The sequence below is a fragment of the Trachypithecus francoisi genome, unplaced genomic scaffold, assembly GCF_009764315.1.
Source record: "Trachypithecus francoisi isolate TF-2019V2 unplaced genomic scaffold, Tfra_2.0 Lachesis_group17, whole genome shotgun sequence".
Lineage (NCBI taxonomy): Eukaryota > Metazoa > Chordata > Mammalia > Primates > Cercopithecidae > Trachypithecus > Trachypithecus francoisi.
The window spans coordinates 41,932,862-41,950,661 of NW_022681462.1; the positions used below are offsets into that span (position 1 = coordinate 41,932,862).

The 17,800-nt window shown below is 47.1% G+C and overlaps 1 protein-coding gene across 2 annotated transcripts in view; it reads right to left on the minus strand.

The window, feature by feature from the left end:
- Window positions 1-17,800, minus strand: part of MERTK (MER proto-oncogene, tyrosine kinase) — a 138,643-nt gene that overhangs the window by 96,919 nt on the left and 23,924 nt on the right. For both annotated transcript variants that reach the window (XM_033175461.1, XM_033175462.1), the window contains exon 2: window positions 7,687-8,107. In XM_033175461.1, the coding sequence (XP_033031352.1) occupies window positions 7,687-8,107 (421 nt within the window). The remainder of the gene's footprint in view (window positions 1-7,686; window positions 8,108-17,800) is intronic.

Below are 17,800 nucleotides of genomic sequence, written 5' to 3' on the forward strand. Positions count from 1 at the left end.
TATTTTGAAGACTTTTAGTAATATACAGAAATGTTCATAATGTAAAGTGAATGAAACAGAATATGTAATCATCTATGCAATAAAGGACCTTAAAATATTTTGAAGACTTGCCGGGCGCGGTGGCTCACGCCTATAATACCAGCACTTTGGGAGGCCGAGGCGGGAGGATCACAAGGTCAGGAGATCAACACCATCCTGGCTAACACAATGAAACTCCGTCTCTATTAACAATACAAAAAATTATTTATATATACTTGGAAAATTTTTCTCAGAGTTGTGATTATAAGCCATTATTTCTTTATTTGTACTTGCTTGGTATTTTCCAAGTTTTTGACAAAATACATATATTACTGTTAAAATAATTTAAACACACGCGCACACACACACGAGCTAAGACCAAGTAGTTTCAAAAATCTTTCAGGGACACTTTCATGCATGATGCCAAATCTCCCTTAGTCTTTCCAGAGTACATGGGATTCGTACTTACATGTCCATGAGCTCCTATTATTTCCATCTTTCTTCACCAAGTTTTTTTTTTTTTTTTTTGAGGCGGAGTCTCGCTCTGTCGCCCAGGCTGGAGTGCAGTGGCGCAATCTCGGCTCACTCCAAGCTCCGCCTCCGGGGTTCACGCCATTCTCCTGCCTCAGCCTCCCCAGTAGCTGGGACTACAGGCGCCCGCCACCTCGCCTGGCTAGTTTTTTGTATTTTTAGTAGAGACGGGGTTTCACCATGTTAGCCAGGATGGTCTCGATCTCCTGACCTCGTGATCCGCCCGTCTCGGCCTCCCAAAGTGCTGGGATTACAGGCTTGAGCCACCGCGCCCGGCCACACCAAGTTTCAATTAACTGAGGTTTGATTGCAAGATGTGGTTGCTCCTGAGTGGCAGAAGTGTACCTCCCCTAGTCCTGATGCCAGTTCCTCCTCCTCTAAATCAATACTTCAAGGACAAATCTAAAATCTGAAGGCAACAGTACCTTAGCACTGCTGCACCTGATGTTTGATTTGGCCCTTCCCCTCCATTCTGTTCACAACCACAAGCAGGAGGACAGAGACCAGTTCTGCCCAACTTGCCTCAATATTTAGCCATCCATTCAGTTAACTATGCCGCCGACAAACAATGAATTGCCGGAAAACAACTTCATATGCAAGGAAGGCCATTTTGATAACTAGCGTGTACTTGCCTATGTGTACTGATTTTCATAATAGCTCTATTTCTTGGTGTCTAAAATGACATCGCCAGTGAATGTTACAGCTTTCCTTAGAGTAAATGACTTATCACAGTCCTTTCTTCCTTTGGAAGGGAGAGAGCTATATGACAGCAGGGGCCACTGCGGGAAAGAGGGTGTCAGAGCAATGGAAGGTGTGAGGAGTAACCAAAGCTCTGGGCCATTAGATACTCTAAACCACATCTTCAACTTGGACAGGTGCTGTTTTAGGACCAAAGACCAGATGCTTTCCCTTCTCTTCCCCTTAAATGTAAGACCTGAAACCATAAAAACTCTAGAAGAAAACCTAGACAGTACCATTCAGGACATAGGCATGGGCAAAGACTTCATGATGAAAACATCAAAAGCAATGGCAACAAAAGCCAAAACTGACAAATGGGATCTAATTAAACTAAAGAGCTTCTGCACAGCAAAGAAACTACCATCAGAGTGAACAGACAACCTACAGAATGCAACAAACTTTTGCAATCTATCCATCTGACAAAGGGCTAATATCCAGAATCTACAAAGAACTTAAACAAATTTACAAGAAAAAAACAAACAACCCCATCAAAAAGTGGGCAAACGATATGAACAGACACTTCTCAAAAGAAGACATTTATGCACACAACAAACATATGAAAAAAAAGCTCATCATTATTGGTCATTAGAGAAAGGCAAATCAGGCCGGGCGCGGTGGCTCAAGCCTGTAATCCCAGCACTTTGGGAGGCCGAGACGGGTGGATCACGAGGTCAGGAGATCGAGACCATCCTGGCTAACCTGGTGAAACCCCGTCTCTACTAAAAAATACGAAAAACTAGCCGGGCGAGGTGGTAGGTGCCTATAGTCCCAGCTACTCGGGAGGCTGAGGCAGGAGAATGGCGTAAACCCGGGAGGCGGAGCTTGCAGTGAGCTGAGATCCAGCCACTGCACTCCAGCCTGGGTGACAGAGCGAGACTCCGTCTCCAAAAAAAAAAAAAAAAAAAAGAGAAGGCAAATCAAAACCACAGTGAGATACCATCTCACACCAGTTTAAATGGTGATCAAAAAATCACAAAGCAACAGATGCTGGAGAGGATGTGGAGAAATATGAACACTTTTACACTGTTGGAGGGAGTGTACATTAGTTCAACCATTATGGAAGACAGTGTGGCAATTCCTCAAGGACCTAGAACCAGAAATACCATTTGACCCAGCAATCTCATTACTGGGTATATACCCAAAGGACTATAAATCATTCTGCTATAAAGACATATGCATGGCCGGGCGCGGTGGCTCAAGCCTGTAATCCCAGCACTTTGGGAGGCCGAGACGGGCGGATCACGAGGTCAGGAGATCGAGACCATCCTGGCTAACATGGTGAAACCCCGTCTCTACTAAAAATACAAAAAACTAGCCGGACGAGATGGCGGGCGCCTGTAGTCCCAGCTACTGGGGAGGCTGAGGCAGGAGAATGGCATGAACCCGGGAGGCGGAGCTTGCAGTGAGCCGAGATTGCGCCACTGCACTCCAGCCTGGGCGACAGAGCGAGACTCCGCCTCAAAAAAAAAAAAAAAAAAAAAGACACATGCACACATATGTTTATTACAGCACCATTCGCAATAGCAAAGACTTGGAATCAAACCAAATGTCCATTAATGATAGACTGGATTAAGAAAATATGGCACATATATGCCATGGAATACATGCAACCATAAAAAAGGGATGAGTTCATGTCCTTTGCAGGGACATGAATGAAGCTGGAAACCATCATTCTCAGCAAACTAACACAGGAACAGAAAATCAAATATTGCATGTTCTCTCACTTGGACACAGGGAGGGGAACTTTCGCACATCGGGGCCTGTCGGGGTGGGGGGGCTAGGGGAGGGATAGCATTAGGAGAAATATCTAAGGTAGATGATGGGTTGATGGGTGTAGCAAAGCACCATGGCACGTGTATACCTATGTAACAAACCTGCATATTCTGCACACGTATCCCAGAACTTAAAGTATAATGAAAAGAAAGATAAACACAGGGTCAGTCTCTGGTAACTCACAATTGTGTCATATTTAAAGAATGAGTGCAGATACAAAGTATGGGGTCCTCAATCTAGAGACTTCATCATTTTAAAAATTCACATAAATTCTGCCTATTCTTTTTTGTTTTTTTTGAAACGGAGTCTCGCTCTGTCGCCCAGGCTGGAGTGCAGTGGCTTGATGTCAGCTCACTGCAAGCTCCACCTCCTAGGTTCATGCCATTCTCCTGCCTCAGCCTCCCGAGTACTGGGACTACAGGTGCCCACCACCACGTCTGGCTAATTTTTTGTATTTTTAGTAGAGACGGGGTTTCACCGTGTTAGCCAGGATAGTCTTGATCTCCTGAACTCATGATCCACCCACCTCGGCCTCCCAAAGTGCTGGGATTACAGGAGTGAGCCACCGCACACGGCCAAATTCTTATGGGAATTTCTATGTGTGATCCTAATACCTTTTAGAAAAAAAAGTTCCCATGACCAAACTGAAAATACCAGGTGTTTCTCTCTAGAGTCCTTTTGACGCCTGCCAATACACATCCATGTTCTCTTAACCTAGTGATTTTAATTGCATATTCTCTTGAATAAACATAGTCCATACAGATGTTGCTAACGGCAACTCCAGCAAAATTGCAGGCTAATGAATTTCTAATAAAATTACATATATTGAAAGCCTAAAACTATTTTTTAACTCTTCACTGTTCCTGGGAGCCACAGTAGATTTCCTTAGGGCCCAGGAGATGTGAGAAGAGAGGTCACTGCAGGTGTGCAAATCAGGCTCCCTGTTTAAGTAAGACTAGCTCACTGCCTAGTGACCCTGCTCACAGGGCTCAATGTCCTCACCTAAAACACACTGCACGTTTAGGGTCTCCAACATCATCCTCTCTTGCCAAGAAATTATATAAATACTTGTCATCTTGATTAAGTAACTATTGACAGAGCAGGAGTATTGCAATCTTGGACAAGCACTGTCATTCTAAAGTTCACCTTGATTAAAAACCGCCTAAATCTAAAGGGCATCAGCCTAATGGCTAAGGTCAGCATGACCATAAACCACAAATAACATCTCCAACCAAAAACATTCCAAACCCCTCCCCGACCAGAGACATGCCAGCCCCGAGATAAAGTCCCCTTCAGCCCAGAGAGGTATCAGCCCCAAGATAACCTCCCCTCTGACCAGAGACATTCCAACCCTGCCATAAACTTCTCCCCAACATACAAACATTCCAAGCTTGTGATAAGCCCCTTACCCTAAAACTAATATATGCTTTTAGTCTATAAAAGATAATGCTCCTCACTGAAATCGGTCAGAAGCCCCTCTCAGGTTTATTTCTCTAAAATAAACCCATCTTTGACTGTTAAGCTGCATTTCGTGTTTCTTTCCTCTTTCTTTAACTCTTACAACTATAATTTATTTCACTGAATCACTCTACAGTTACTGTGCCCCTGAACATTACCTTAATAAAGTTGAAGAATCATACACAGGCAAATTTGGTATCATCCTGTATGCTACCTAATTCAATGAAATGCTCATCATTGCAAAAATTCTGATCACTAAATTTGCTTTCAGGCTTAGTTTGGAGGTCAAATAAGATTCTTCTCCTTTAGAATGAGTTTATATCTAATAAGCTGAATACAAACAGTAGAATAAATTCTACTCCAAATTTCTAAAATTCTCAAAATAACACCCAGGTCATCTTCTGCACTCTAAAGACATGGGTCCAAAACAAGAAACTGACTAATCAAAATTTTAAAACTCTACAATTTAAGTCCTCTGAACAGCTCATGGCATCTGAGAGCAGAAGTAGAGCTGGCAGTCACATGGTCCAAGTTCATCTCTTCCTTTGGAAAATACACCAGGGAAGATGAGACAGCTCACCCACAGTCATGCACTGGCCAAGTCCAGAGAGACAGCAGGGTAGGGCTATGCTCCCCTCCTAGGTGACACCCAATGAGACCAATGTGCCAGCTTACTATTCTTGAAATCTTTAAACTACTCCTCATTCACTTCCTTTTTTTTTTTTTTTTCTTTTGAGATGGAGTCTTGCTTTGTTGTCAGGCTGGAGTGCAGTGGTGCAATCTCAGCTCACTGCAACCTCCACCTCCCAGGTGTAAGCGATTCTCCTGCCTCAGCCTCCCGAGTATTTGGCACTATAGGCGTGCGCCACCACGCCTGGCAAATTTTTGTATCTTTAGTAGAGACAGGGTTTCACCATGTTGGCCAGAATGGTATTGATCTCTCGACCTCGTGATCTGCCCGCCTCGGTCATTCACTTATTATTAAACGATAGTTTTACTTCTCTCTTCAGAAGCTATGTCTATGTAATTGTAAGAAACCTGCTTTTTATAGTTGATGTAGAAAAAATATAGTCAAATCTCCTAAGCAGTCTTAGCCATGGGCTGAGAATGGCTGCGGAGAGACTCAGCCAGAGTAATATGGAAGTTGCATTCTTTGCCTGGAGGCTAAGGGGTTATCCACTAACCAAGTCTACAACCTGGGGGAAAAAATATGCAAAATGGGCACATCTTGTGGAAGTGTTGGCACACTAACCCAAGTAGTTAGGTCTGTGGTAATTGTGAGGTGGTTTTCTGAAAAGGAAACAAAACGATTCACTAAAAGGCATGACACAGTATGGGATGGTGCCAAGTATCATGTCAGAGAAAGTGAAAATGTAACAGATCAAAGAAGGCTCCACTCCAAAGTGGAAGAATTGCAGGAAAAAGGTTCTCCCTTCCACGCTGTGTGGCTCTGACCTCATTTCATGCTTTTAACAACCACAGGCCAACCCAATTCTAAAACCGTGTATGCAACAAAGTCCTGATGCAAAAAACAAAAACAGAAAAGCAAAACACCTCCTGGCTAAGACGAAAGGGTAGAGAATACAAAAGGAGTGGCGAGAAGAGAAGCATCTACCTGCCCGTCTGCAGCATTCTGAGACATGACAGCTGGGTCTCTGGGAAAACAGAGTAGTCCAGATACAAGTCCTGGCTTAGCTTATCCCTGTCACACACAACACCCCACCTCATCTAGCTTGCTCTTAAAAAACAAAGTGGAGTACTGAGATGATGGTCTCAGGCTTAGGGCCTGTCGCATTTCCAGAGACAGACTTTCCATCTCTTCCTGCCCCATAGTGCACGGGAGATACATCAGCACTGGGAGGCGGTAGGGAGAGGTGGAAGGCAGGGGCAGCAGGGTAACTGAAGGGATGAGAAAGCTGCACTGGTTTTTATTTTTCGGGCTTTTTTTTTTGAGACAGGGTCTCACTATGTTGCCCTGGCTGGGAGGCAGTGGCTAGTCACAGGTGCAATCCCACTACTGATCAGTGCAGGAGTTTTGACCTGCTCCATTTCTGACCTGGGCCAGTTCACTCCTCCTTAGGCAACCTAATGGTCCTCTGCTTTTGGTGGCAGTGGGGGGGTCCCCATATTGATGCAGACACCCAATTGGCATAGCACACTACAGCCCAGAACTCTCAAGCTCAAGCAATTGCTCTGTTTAAAAGGCCCCATGTGGCCAGGGTGATTTTGATGTCTCCTCCTACCCAGTAAGAAACACTGTTCCCACTCATTGGTAGAGCTCTTGGGTCCAGCTGTACTTGATATGATATGTAGGTCAGGTGGGAAGTAGCATCCCAGGCCCAGCCCCTGAGTATCTGCTAACCAACAGTTCCAACACTGCCAAGCTCAGATTGAACACATAGTCAGCTATCCTTCAACTCTCTAAAGTTTCCAGTGGGTTGCTTAAACAGAAAACAAAAGGCTTTTGCTTTTGAGGCAGCATTAGCATAACGACATTTAAAAAGAATGGGGCTGGGTGCCGTGACTCACACTTGTAATCCCAGCACTTTGGGAGGCCAAGGTGGGCGGATCACGAGGTCAGAAGATTGAGACCATCCTGGCTAACACAGTGAAACCCCATCTCTACTAAAAATACAAAAAATTAGCTGGGCATGGTGGCAGGCGCCTGTAGTCCCAGTTACTCAGGAGGCTGAGGTAGGAGAATGGCATGAACCCAGGAGGCGGAGCTTGCAGTGAGCCGAGATCGTGCCACTGCACTCCAGCCTGGGTGACAGAGCGAGACTCCGCCTCAAAATAAAAATAAAAAATAAAAAGAAAGGAAGAGGCCTGGTAAGGTGGCTCATGCCTCTAATCCCAGCACTTTGGGAGGCCGAGATGGGCGGATCAGCTGAGGTCTGGAATTGGAGACCAGCCTGGGTATCATGGTGAAACCTCATCTCTACTAAAAATACAACAACAAAAAAAATTAGCTGGGCGTGGTGGTCGGCCTGTAATCCCAGCTATGCTGGAGGCTGAGGCAGGAGAATTGTTTGAACTCAGGAGGTGGAGGTTGCAATGAGCTGAGATCGCACCACTGCACTCCAGCCTGGGCTAGAGTGAGACTCTGTCTCTAAATAAATAAGTAAAAATTAAAACTAAAAAAATAAAAAAGGAAGAAAGAACACATACCTGAAGGAAGCGATTATTGCTGTAACTTCATCATCTGGATAAAACTGTGTAATTGCATGATGTGCCCCAAGCAATTCCTTCCCATCTTTCCACCAAGAAATTGTGGTGTCCTGGTATATATTAGGTACACTGATTGAGCAATTAAATTTGACATCTTTATGTTCAGAAAGTATTATGTGTCCAACTGTGTGTTTGAAGGCAAGAGGTGGTAGGAGCTTTGACCCGGCAGAGGTCACCCGTGGAATGGCTACATTTCCTGTATGTGGTCTTCCAGGCTGGGTTGGTGAAAACATCAAGGCAGGCTGGTACCCACTGGCGTGAGGAAGGGTTAACAATGATGTGTGTTCAGTTTGCAGGCTCCCTGGCAAAGGTCCTGGGAATAGCGGGTAAGGCTTGGTTTCTTCCCTCGCCTCAGTGATCGCTGTAAAACAGAACATCCAAAATTTAGCCTTTTAAATAAGAAGAGTTTCCCAAGTAGGTTCCCAACTTCTTAGGCCATGAAGACAGAGCACTGGGGTGTCCTCTGTGCCCCAGGAAAAGATAAGCAGAATTCATTAAAACACACGTCTGGACATATTCTCATTCACCAGTTCATTCATTTGTCAACTCGTCTCTGGAAGAGTACTGAAGAAATATAACTCCCCCTACCAAAAACAAAATTTTTCTTCTTACTGACTCATTCCAAGTCCTTCATGCCCAACTCAGCAGTATAAGAAGGTGATGACACAGCAGGGCTCAAGGTCACTTTTCTTGGCCAGGCATGGTGACTCACACCTGTAATCTTGGCACTTGGGAGGTGGAGATGGGAGGGTCACTTGAGGTCAAGAGTTTCAGATCAGCCTGGACAACATGGCAAAAACCTGTCTCTACTAAAAATCCAAAAATTAGCTGGGCATGGTGGCACATTCCTATAATCCCAGCTACTTGGGAGGCTGAGGCAGGAGAATAGCTTGATCCTGGGAGGCGGAGGTTACAGTGAGCCAAGGTGGCACCACAGCACTCCAGCCTGGGCGACAGAGTGAGAACGTGTCTCAAAATAAATAACTTTGTCTGCTCTGTCAGAGACTATCCTGCAAATTTGGCTAATAGTCTTTAAAGAGCTGCTCAAGGTTAAAACAAAACAAAACAAAACAAAACTAGCCAGGTGTGTTGGCATGCACCTGTAGTCCCAGCTACTTGGGGGGCTGAGGCAGGAGGATAGCTTGAGCCCAGGAGATCAAGGCTGTAGTGAGCCAAGATCGTGCCACTGCACTCCAGCCTGGGTGACAGAGTGAGACTCTGTCTCAAAAAAAAAAAAGGGCTGCTCAAGGTCAAAAAGAGATGAGTTTTACAATTGTTGTGCCTTAACAACAAAAAAAGTGTGCTTAAGTTACCAGCTATAGAATACTGAAGCTTCGAGGAAAATGCTTGCTTGCTGGAATAAACCTGGAAATGTTTTCATTTCATCTGGTCCACAAGTATTTTTAGATGGTTTCTGAGCAAGGGAAGGCTCATAATAGCTGTACTTTTAGCTTTCTGAGTGGCATTTTTGGACATAAGATTCCACACTGGTTGTTATCTATTCAAATACGTTGGCAGGGAGTGCGTGAGACAGACGGGTAGGAGAGATATAGGCCCAGCATTCTACATCATGGGTTGGTCGCTGGGGGTACACAGGGGGGGCTCCATCCTTGCTCAAGGGCTGGCCTCCTGCCATGCTCAGGACATCATGCCCTCCTGCGCTCCTGAGTGTGTGTGTGCAGGGAGAGGGTGTTCTCTGCTCAGAGTTGTGCCCGATTTAGCAAATAACACAGGAAGCCCAGTTAAGCTTGAATTTCAGATGAACAACAAATAATTGTTTTTTAAAGAGACAGGGCCTTCATGCTCTGTCACCCAGGCTGGAGAGCAGGGGCGCAGTAACTCACTGCAACTTCAATCTCCTAGGCTCAAGCGATCCTCCTACCTCAGCCTCCTGAGTAGGATGGACTATAGGCTCATGCTACCATGTCCAGCTAGTTTAAAATTTTTTCTTGTAGGGAGGGAGTCTGGCTATGTGCCCAGGCTGGAATTTTTTAAATTTAAGTATTCAATTAAGTATTTAATTGGCTAATGGGAGATATAAGCAGGAAATTGTGGGCAGAAGGGAAGAGATCTGGGAATATTCCCCCCAGCTTCCTCTCCACCAAGCCACTCTGGTCAGCACATATGCCTCAACTGAAGGGCATACCTCTGTCTGGGGGCCCTCGCCATGCAGCTCCCTCTCCCGTTCCAGCAACTGCTCCCTCCCAGGCCCCTTTGATGTTGGGGGCCAACTCTCATGGCTGTTGCCTTTGGGAACTGCCTCCTTAGTGAGTCAGGATCAATGTGAGATACGAGAGAAGAGATTTTCCTACAAGGACACAGGAAGACTTTTCCTTATCCTGAGGTCTTGGTGAGTGTGGGAGTGTAGGGCCTTCCGTGTGCTTTAGGGGAGGGCTATGTGGGTCAGCTGTGGGCTGGCCTGGAGCCCAGCTGTCCAGACAGATGAATGTGCTGTCATGGGAGTGTTCACTTATGCCAGGGAGTGAAGATCAGGATGACAACAGACAGGGACCATTGCCTCTCCAGTCACCCACAGCCCATATGCCAGGCAAATCTTCACAAGGCTGGGCCTAGGCTCTTGGTGGAGGAGGGGCCTCCTCTTCCTCTGACGTGTGGACGCTTTCTGCAGCAATGCATGTTCTGGCTGTTTGTCTCATGCCTGCAGAGCTCCCTCAAGGGTGCTCTACTTACTCATGTAGGCTTTGTTTTTGTTTGTTTTCTGAGACGGTGTCTCGCTCTGTCACCAGACTGGAGTGGAGGGCAGTGGCACAATCTCAGTTCTCTGCAACCTCTGCCTCCCGGGTTCAAGTGATTTTCCTGCCTCAGTCTCTTGAGTAGCTGGGACTACAGGCGCACGCCACCACGCCTGGCAAATTTTTGTATTTTTAGTAGAGACGGGGTTTCACCATGTTGGCCAGGATGGTCTCGATTTCTTGACCTCGTGATCTGCCCACTTCAGCCTCCCAAAGTGCTGGGATTACAGGTGTGAGCCACTGCGACTGGCCCTTTACTCATGTACTTTGAAGCCTTGACAATTCACCTTTGCCACTTGGATGGGCACACTCATCTGTGGTTCTTCCTATTCACTGAGCTACAGAGGACTCAGGAGTCAGGGGTTTAATCCAAATTACTTTTTCTACCCTTCAAATATAGGTCCCTTTCTTAGAAGGCAAAAATGGGAAGTGGGAGAAGCAAACAATACCTTCGTTGGTTTAATTTATTTAAGAATATTTTAGGCCGGGCGCGGTGGCTCAAGCCTGTAATCCCAGCACTTTGGGAGGCCGAGACGGGCGGATCACGAGGTCAGGAGATCGAGACCATCCTGGCTAACACGGTGAAACCCTGTCTCTACTAAAAAATACAAAAAAATTAGCCGGGCAAGGTGGCGGGCGCCTGTAGTCCCAGCTACTCGGGAGGCTGAGGCAGGAGAATGGCGTAAACCCGGGAGGCGGAGCTTGCAGTGAGCTGAGATCCGGCCACTGCACTCCAGCCTGGGCGGCAGAGCCAGACTCCGTCTCAAAAAAAAAAAAAAAAAAAAGAATATTTTAAATTTTTAATTAGAAAGCTAACAAATTGTTGTGAAAAAATTCAAATATTTATTGAAGCATATACAATATAAAATGAAAGCCTGGGGCTGGGCGCAGTGGCTCATGCCTGTAATCCCAACACTTTGGGAGGCCGAGGTGGACGGATCACGAGGTCAGGAGATCGAGACCATCCTTGTTAACACTGTGAAACCCCATCTCTACTAAAAATGCAAAAAATTATCTGGGTGCGGTGGTCGATGCCTGTAGTCCCAGCTACTTGGGAGGCTGAGGCAGGAGAATGGCAGAACCTGGGAGGCACAGCTTGCAGTGAGCCAAGATCACGCCACTGCACTCCAGCCTAGGGGACAGAGCGAGACTCCGTCTCAAAAAAAAAGAAAAAAAGAAAGTCTGTTTTGTAAGCCCAACCCTGCAAGATAGTAACCTCTGATTACAACTTGGGGTATAATCTTCAGTTTTCCATGAGCCAAGCTGTTCACTAAACAAAGTGTTAACTTGGTTATGGGCAAGGCCACCCACTAAGGTGACACCACTGAAGTCAGGGAGCCACTAAACCAACCCTGAAATCACTCAACACTCTAGATGGTTTAAAAGATATCTGGGCCAGGCGCAGTGGCTCACACCTGTAATCCCAGCACTTTGGGAGGCCAAGGCGGGTGGATCACCTGAGGTCAGGAGTTCGAGACCAGCCTGGCCAACATGGTGAAACCCCATCTCTACTAAAAATGCAAAAAATTATCTGGGTGCGGTGGTCGATGCCTGTAGTCCCAGCTACTTGGGAGGCTGAGGCAGGAGAATGGCAGAACCTGGGAGGCACAGCTTGCAGTGAGCCAAGATCACGCCACTGCACTCCAGCCTAGGGGACAGAGCGAGACTCCGTCTCAAAAAAAAAGAAAAAAAGAAAGTCTGTTTTGTAAGCCCAACCCTGCAAGATAGTAACCTCTGATTACAACTTGGGGTATAATCTTCAGTTTTCCATGAGCCAAGCTGTTCACTAAACAAAGTGTTAACTTGGTTATGGGCAAGGCCACCCACTAAGGTGACACCACTGAAGTCAGGGAGCCACTAAACCAACCCTGAAATCACTCAACACTCTAGATGGTTTAAAAGATATCTGGGCCAGGCGCAGTGGCTCACACCTGTAATCCCAGCACTTTGGGAGGCCAAGGCGGGTGGATCACCTGAGGTCAGGAGTTCGAGACCAGCCTGGCCAACATGGTGAAACCCCATCTCTACTAAAAATACCAAAATGTAGCCAGGCGTAGTGGCAGGTGCCTGTAATCCCAGCTACTCAGGAGGCTGAGACAGGAGAATTGCTTGAACCTGGGAGGCGGAGGTTGCAGTAAGCCAAGATCACGCCATTGCACTCCAGCCTGGGCAACAAGAACGAAACTCTGTCTCAAAAAAAAAAAAAAAAAAAAAAAAAGGCCGGGCGTGGTGGCTCACGCCTGTAATCCCAGCACTTTGGGAGGCTAAAGTGGGCGGATCACGAGGTCAGGAGATCGGGACCATCCTGGCTAACACGGTGAAACCTCGTCTCTACTAAAAATACAAAAAATTAGCCAGGCGTAGTGGTGGGTGCCTGTAGTCCCAGCTACTTGGGAGGCTGAGGCAAGAGAATAGCGTGAACCCGGGAGGCGGGGCTTGCAGTGAGCCGAGATAGCGCCACTGCACTTCAGCCTGGGCAACAGAGCAAGACTCCGTCTCAAAAAAAAAAAAAAAAATCTGATCTGTACAATTTGATTTACCAGAAGTTGACAGAATGATTTGATTGTCAACAGATATTTGTATAGCACCTCCTGGGTTCAAGATTTGCTACGACAGTCAAATGGGATAAAGAAAGAGACTTCTTTCAGGAACAGAGCCACAGTGGGTCCCAGGAGTTAAAGGGGAGATAGACACGGCTAACTGGGGGTGGGGAGGGGAGGCTGCCCATAGCATCAGGGAGGCCTTCTCTGACGAACCTCCTATGGTCAGCACCCCCAGGTTAGGCGCTAGGACCCTTTTGTAATACATCTTACGATTACTCATCCAGTTCTTTCTCCACAGCCAGATTAAAAGCTCCATGATACCTATCACCTACACTACAGCCAGTACATAGGAGGTGCTCAAAATAGGTTTGTTGAATGAGTGAGTAAAGGATGGATCTGAGGAGGGATGGAGAAGGTGCCTGGGGCTGCTAGGGTCAAAGGTGGTGGGAAACTGAAGAGACAGGAAGTAGCCCAACCAGTTTGCAAACAGCAATTTAGCTGAAGAATAGAGCTACTCTGCTAGAACAAAAATGGGAGATAAACCAAAATTAAGCTGAATGTGGAGAGCCCTGAATCCCAGCCGAGGCAGGAGAAGCTCCTGGAAGGCTTCTGAGCAAGGGAGGGCAAGGCTCAGAGCTGGGCTTGATGAAGGACATTCTGGCACCAGCAACTGGCTGAGTAGGAGGAAGAGCAGGAAGCAGGAACCTTCCAGGAAGGCAGTGAAGACCTGACTACAGGGGCAGTCAGCGAGGAGCAGGAAGGATGCAGGAGACAGAGAAGAAGGAGCTGACAGCAACCGCATCCTCACTACCACCAGTGTTCCACAAAGGAAAGTCAGTCTGACACCAAATATTGAGGAAAGACGCGATCCTGGCATAAAGGAGTGTTCTCAGGAGTGGACAGCTGGTGGCTCGAGGCTGCTCAGGCTCAGTTTGCTCGTAGGAAAAGTGGGGATGGTAACCACGGTGCCTCATAGGGTTGCCAACGGGAATAAAGGAGTTGTGACTGTCTGGATCACAGTAAGCCCTCAATGTTAGCTATTATTTTAATTATTTTCTCATTTTATTATGAGTTAATAAAAATCTTCCATGGTCTAACCCTTGAGAACTGTTGGGACTGAGGCTGGACCCCCACATGGCTGGTGAGATTGGTGAGGCTTGTACTGCCCAATTTTAGGGGAGGTGGTATTGCCATTCACATCGTTGTTGGGTGTATAAATTGTTCTCTAGAGCTATGCAATGCATAACCTCACCAGCTCTATGTGGGGGCCCTGGGTGATTATACAAAATGTGAAGAAAAAAAAAAGCCAAAACAAAAACTGTTCCAAGGTTTTGGACCCAAGGTTTGGGGCAATGGTTAATTAGAAATTATATTTTAAGTTGCTAATTTTTCCATTGTTTCTATTACTTTGTTTGTATAATAATGTATCTTTTCCCCCACAAAAGTGGAATACTCTCAAAATTATTTTTGGGGAGTGATTGCGGATGAGTTCAGACTGAAAGGCTTACCCACATCAAAGACTTAATACAAATGTGGTCCTTTCTCCATAGCACATGGAAAAGTGGGGTGCCTCTGGTTGTAATTTGGGTGGAATTCACAAGAAATCTCCACCTGATCCTCCCACCTTCTTCCAGGGTTGCTTCCTCATGTGGACTGCATAAACAGCTGGAGTGGAATTTTAACTTCACATCAACGAGTGCTGCTAAGCTGCCTTGATCACCAGCCTCTCACTCAGGTCCGAGAGTAGCCGCCCAGCTGCTCCAGCAGCTGCATTTACCAACTCCAGAGGCCACTCCATCCAGTCCTGGTCTTGTGTGGTGCAGCACCCCTGCCCTGTGCCCATGTGTTTCCAATCACCATGCAGCCCTTGACCAGAGCCCTAACTTCTGCTTCTTAAAGTCAGGGCTTTTGTCTCCATCATCTTCCTCCAGCCCCCAGCACAGGACATGCCCAAGGGACATGATTAATGAATGTTTATTGACATACTGCCCATTTTTCTGTGTGAGTTCACCCTGCTTTTCTGAACATACTTGTCTGTAACTTCCTTGAAGGCTGGAGGTGGCATCGTCTAAACCCACCATGATGATGGGCATGGAGTCACAGGTGGCAAACATTTCCAGAATAAACGGGTGCGACGTGCAGAGGGTCCCGAAGGGTGAGCAGGGAAGAGAGGTGGTTCAGGCAAGGACACTGCTGTGGCTGGAGGCGGAACTTGGAGAGACTGTCAGCATGCCTATGACACACAATTACAGGGGCTCAGACATTTAGGGGCTTTGTGAATAGTCTCTTAGACTCAAAATTGGTTGGTTAGGGCATGCCAGTAAAGAATGCTGTTTTCCATGGGATCAACTAGTGAATCCTACCCTCAAATCCATGCATCCCTGCTGAGCACCTGTCAAGTGCAGTGTGCAGTGGCAGACGGGCTGGCGGGCAGTGCTGCCCAGAGGTTAGCTAGCAGCTCTACAGTCAGAGGACTGAGGCCCACCCAGTTCCTCACCACCTCAAGGGATGGCCTCAGGAAAGCTCTATAACTTCTTTGAACTCTTGTGAGGACAAGAGGACCTCAGCAGTAGGAGCTGATAGGCATCGAGTCCACCAGCACACTCCAAAGATCATGGCTGACATGGCTGTTATTGGCTTGCATCTGAACCCTGGCCTGCTGGCTACCTAAAGTAGGAATTTCTAAAGCCAGGTCTGGGCCCTGCGGGGATAAGGGCTGAGTTTAATCAGTGATGTCTGTCTTGGACAATGCATGGGGAAGGGCAATACTAGAGTAATACAATTGCCAGCCATGAGTGAGAGGAAAAAATAAACATCGGGCTTGGGATGCGAAGGGCTGTCAGCTCTAAGGCATCTCTCAGTCTCTCTAGGGATGGTCTCCCTAAGCCTTTCCTAACATGAGCTCCTTTGGTTTTCTTGAAGCCTGGTGATCACAGCCCAAGGTGACCCCCAAGGTGCATAAAGAAAGCAGCAGCAACTAAAACTGCAGGTCCCATGGTAGTGGGTGGGGATGTGGCAGCAAGCATCCTCCCTGGCCCTGGAGTCCCTCCATGCTGTGGGAAGAGGGTTGAGCAGGGCAGGTGGCAGCCCTGTGGGACTGAGGGTGCTGGCTGGTGAACCCTGTTCAGTTCCACCCCACCCCAACACTCCACCCCAGGATGCTGTGTGCCATCAGCCTGCTTTATGATCCCAGGCACCTGGGAAGAGAGGGGAATAGCTCCTCTACCAGAGTTAGAGTAATGGCAGGAGTGAGTACCAACTTGTGGGACCCATTACTCCTGCTCTTTCTATTCCTTCCCCAACAATAAAATGGGCGGAAGTATCAGTTGAGCTCTCTACAGTTCAGCCTCAAACTCAACAGGCCCAGGCTAGGCATGGTGGCTCCCAGCACTTTGGGAGGCCGAAGCGGGAAGATTGCCTGAGCCCAGGAGTTTAAGATCAGCCTGGGCAACAGAGTGAGACAAGTCTCTACCAAAAATAAAAACAAAATAAAAATGAGGCCCAGAGGAGGCTGCAAGAGAGTGAGGGCTTATCTTTCAGCTCCTGGAGGTTCTTTGCTCCCCACCTCAAGCACACATGGACACATGGCACATAAATGCACGGCCAAGAGGCACATACAAATGCACACATAAATGCATGGCCAAGAGGCCAAGAGCATGCACCTTGTTCCAGAGGTGCGCTGTTTCCTCGTCAGTCTTGCTGTCTGCTGAAAGTATTTGCTATCGGACAGCCCGACAGTCCTTCTGCAGGTGGGTTTGTGATTTAGAGAAAGGCTTTTTTTTTTTTTTTTTTTTGAGATCGAGTCTCTGTCACAGCCCAGGCTGGAGTGTAGCAGCACGATCTCAGCTCACTGCAACCCTCACCTCCCGTTCAAGCAATTCTCCTGCTTCAACCTCCTGAGTAGCTGGGATTACAGGCAGGTACCACCACGCCCAGTTAATTTTTGTATTTTTAGTAGAGACTGAGTTTCACTATGTTGATCAGGCTGGTCTCGAACTCCTGACCTCAGGTGATCTGCCTGCCTCCACCTCCCAAAGTTCAGAGAAAGGTTTTTTGCATCTGGAATCCTGTAACGCTTGTATCCCTGTTTCCCTACCCTCTCTAGGAGAAAAGGCAGAACCTAGACCAGTGCCCCCACCCCCATTCTGTGTGCACACATCAGGCTGATATTTGAATCATGTCCTGAGCACCTGCCCTGTCACCCAGGTTAAGAACTCCCACCTTACTCCCTTTACCCCCACAGCTAGCTGAGGCCAAACATAGCACAAAAGGAAATTTTCTACTTGGTACTATTTATGCAATACCCAAAGGATTCCTGATTGATAAAGCGTGGTGGCCAAGCGCAATGGCTCACGCCTGTAATCCCAGCACTTTGGGAAGCCGAGGCGGACAGATCAGCTGAGGTCAGGAGTTTAAGACCAGCCTGGCCAATATGGCAAAACCCTGTCTCTACTAAAAAATACGAAAAGTAGCCAGGCATGGTGGCAGGTGCCTGTAATCCCAGCTACTCAGAAGGGTGAGGCAGGGAGAACTGCTTGAACCCAGGAGGCAGAAGTTGCAGTGAGCTGAGATCACACCACTGCACTCCAGCCTGGGCAACACAGTGAGACTCCATTTCAGGGAAAAAAAAAAAAAAAAAAAAGAATAGCAACACTTCATTAGAAGAGAGAGAGAGAAAAAAAAGAAACCTTCAACCAGAATTCACTTGACCCGATGGATCACTCCTAAATTGCAAATGGTAATTATTAACTTCACTGG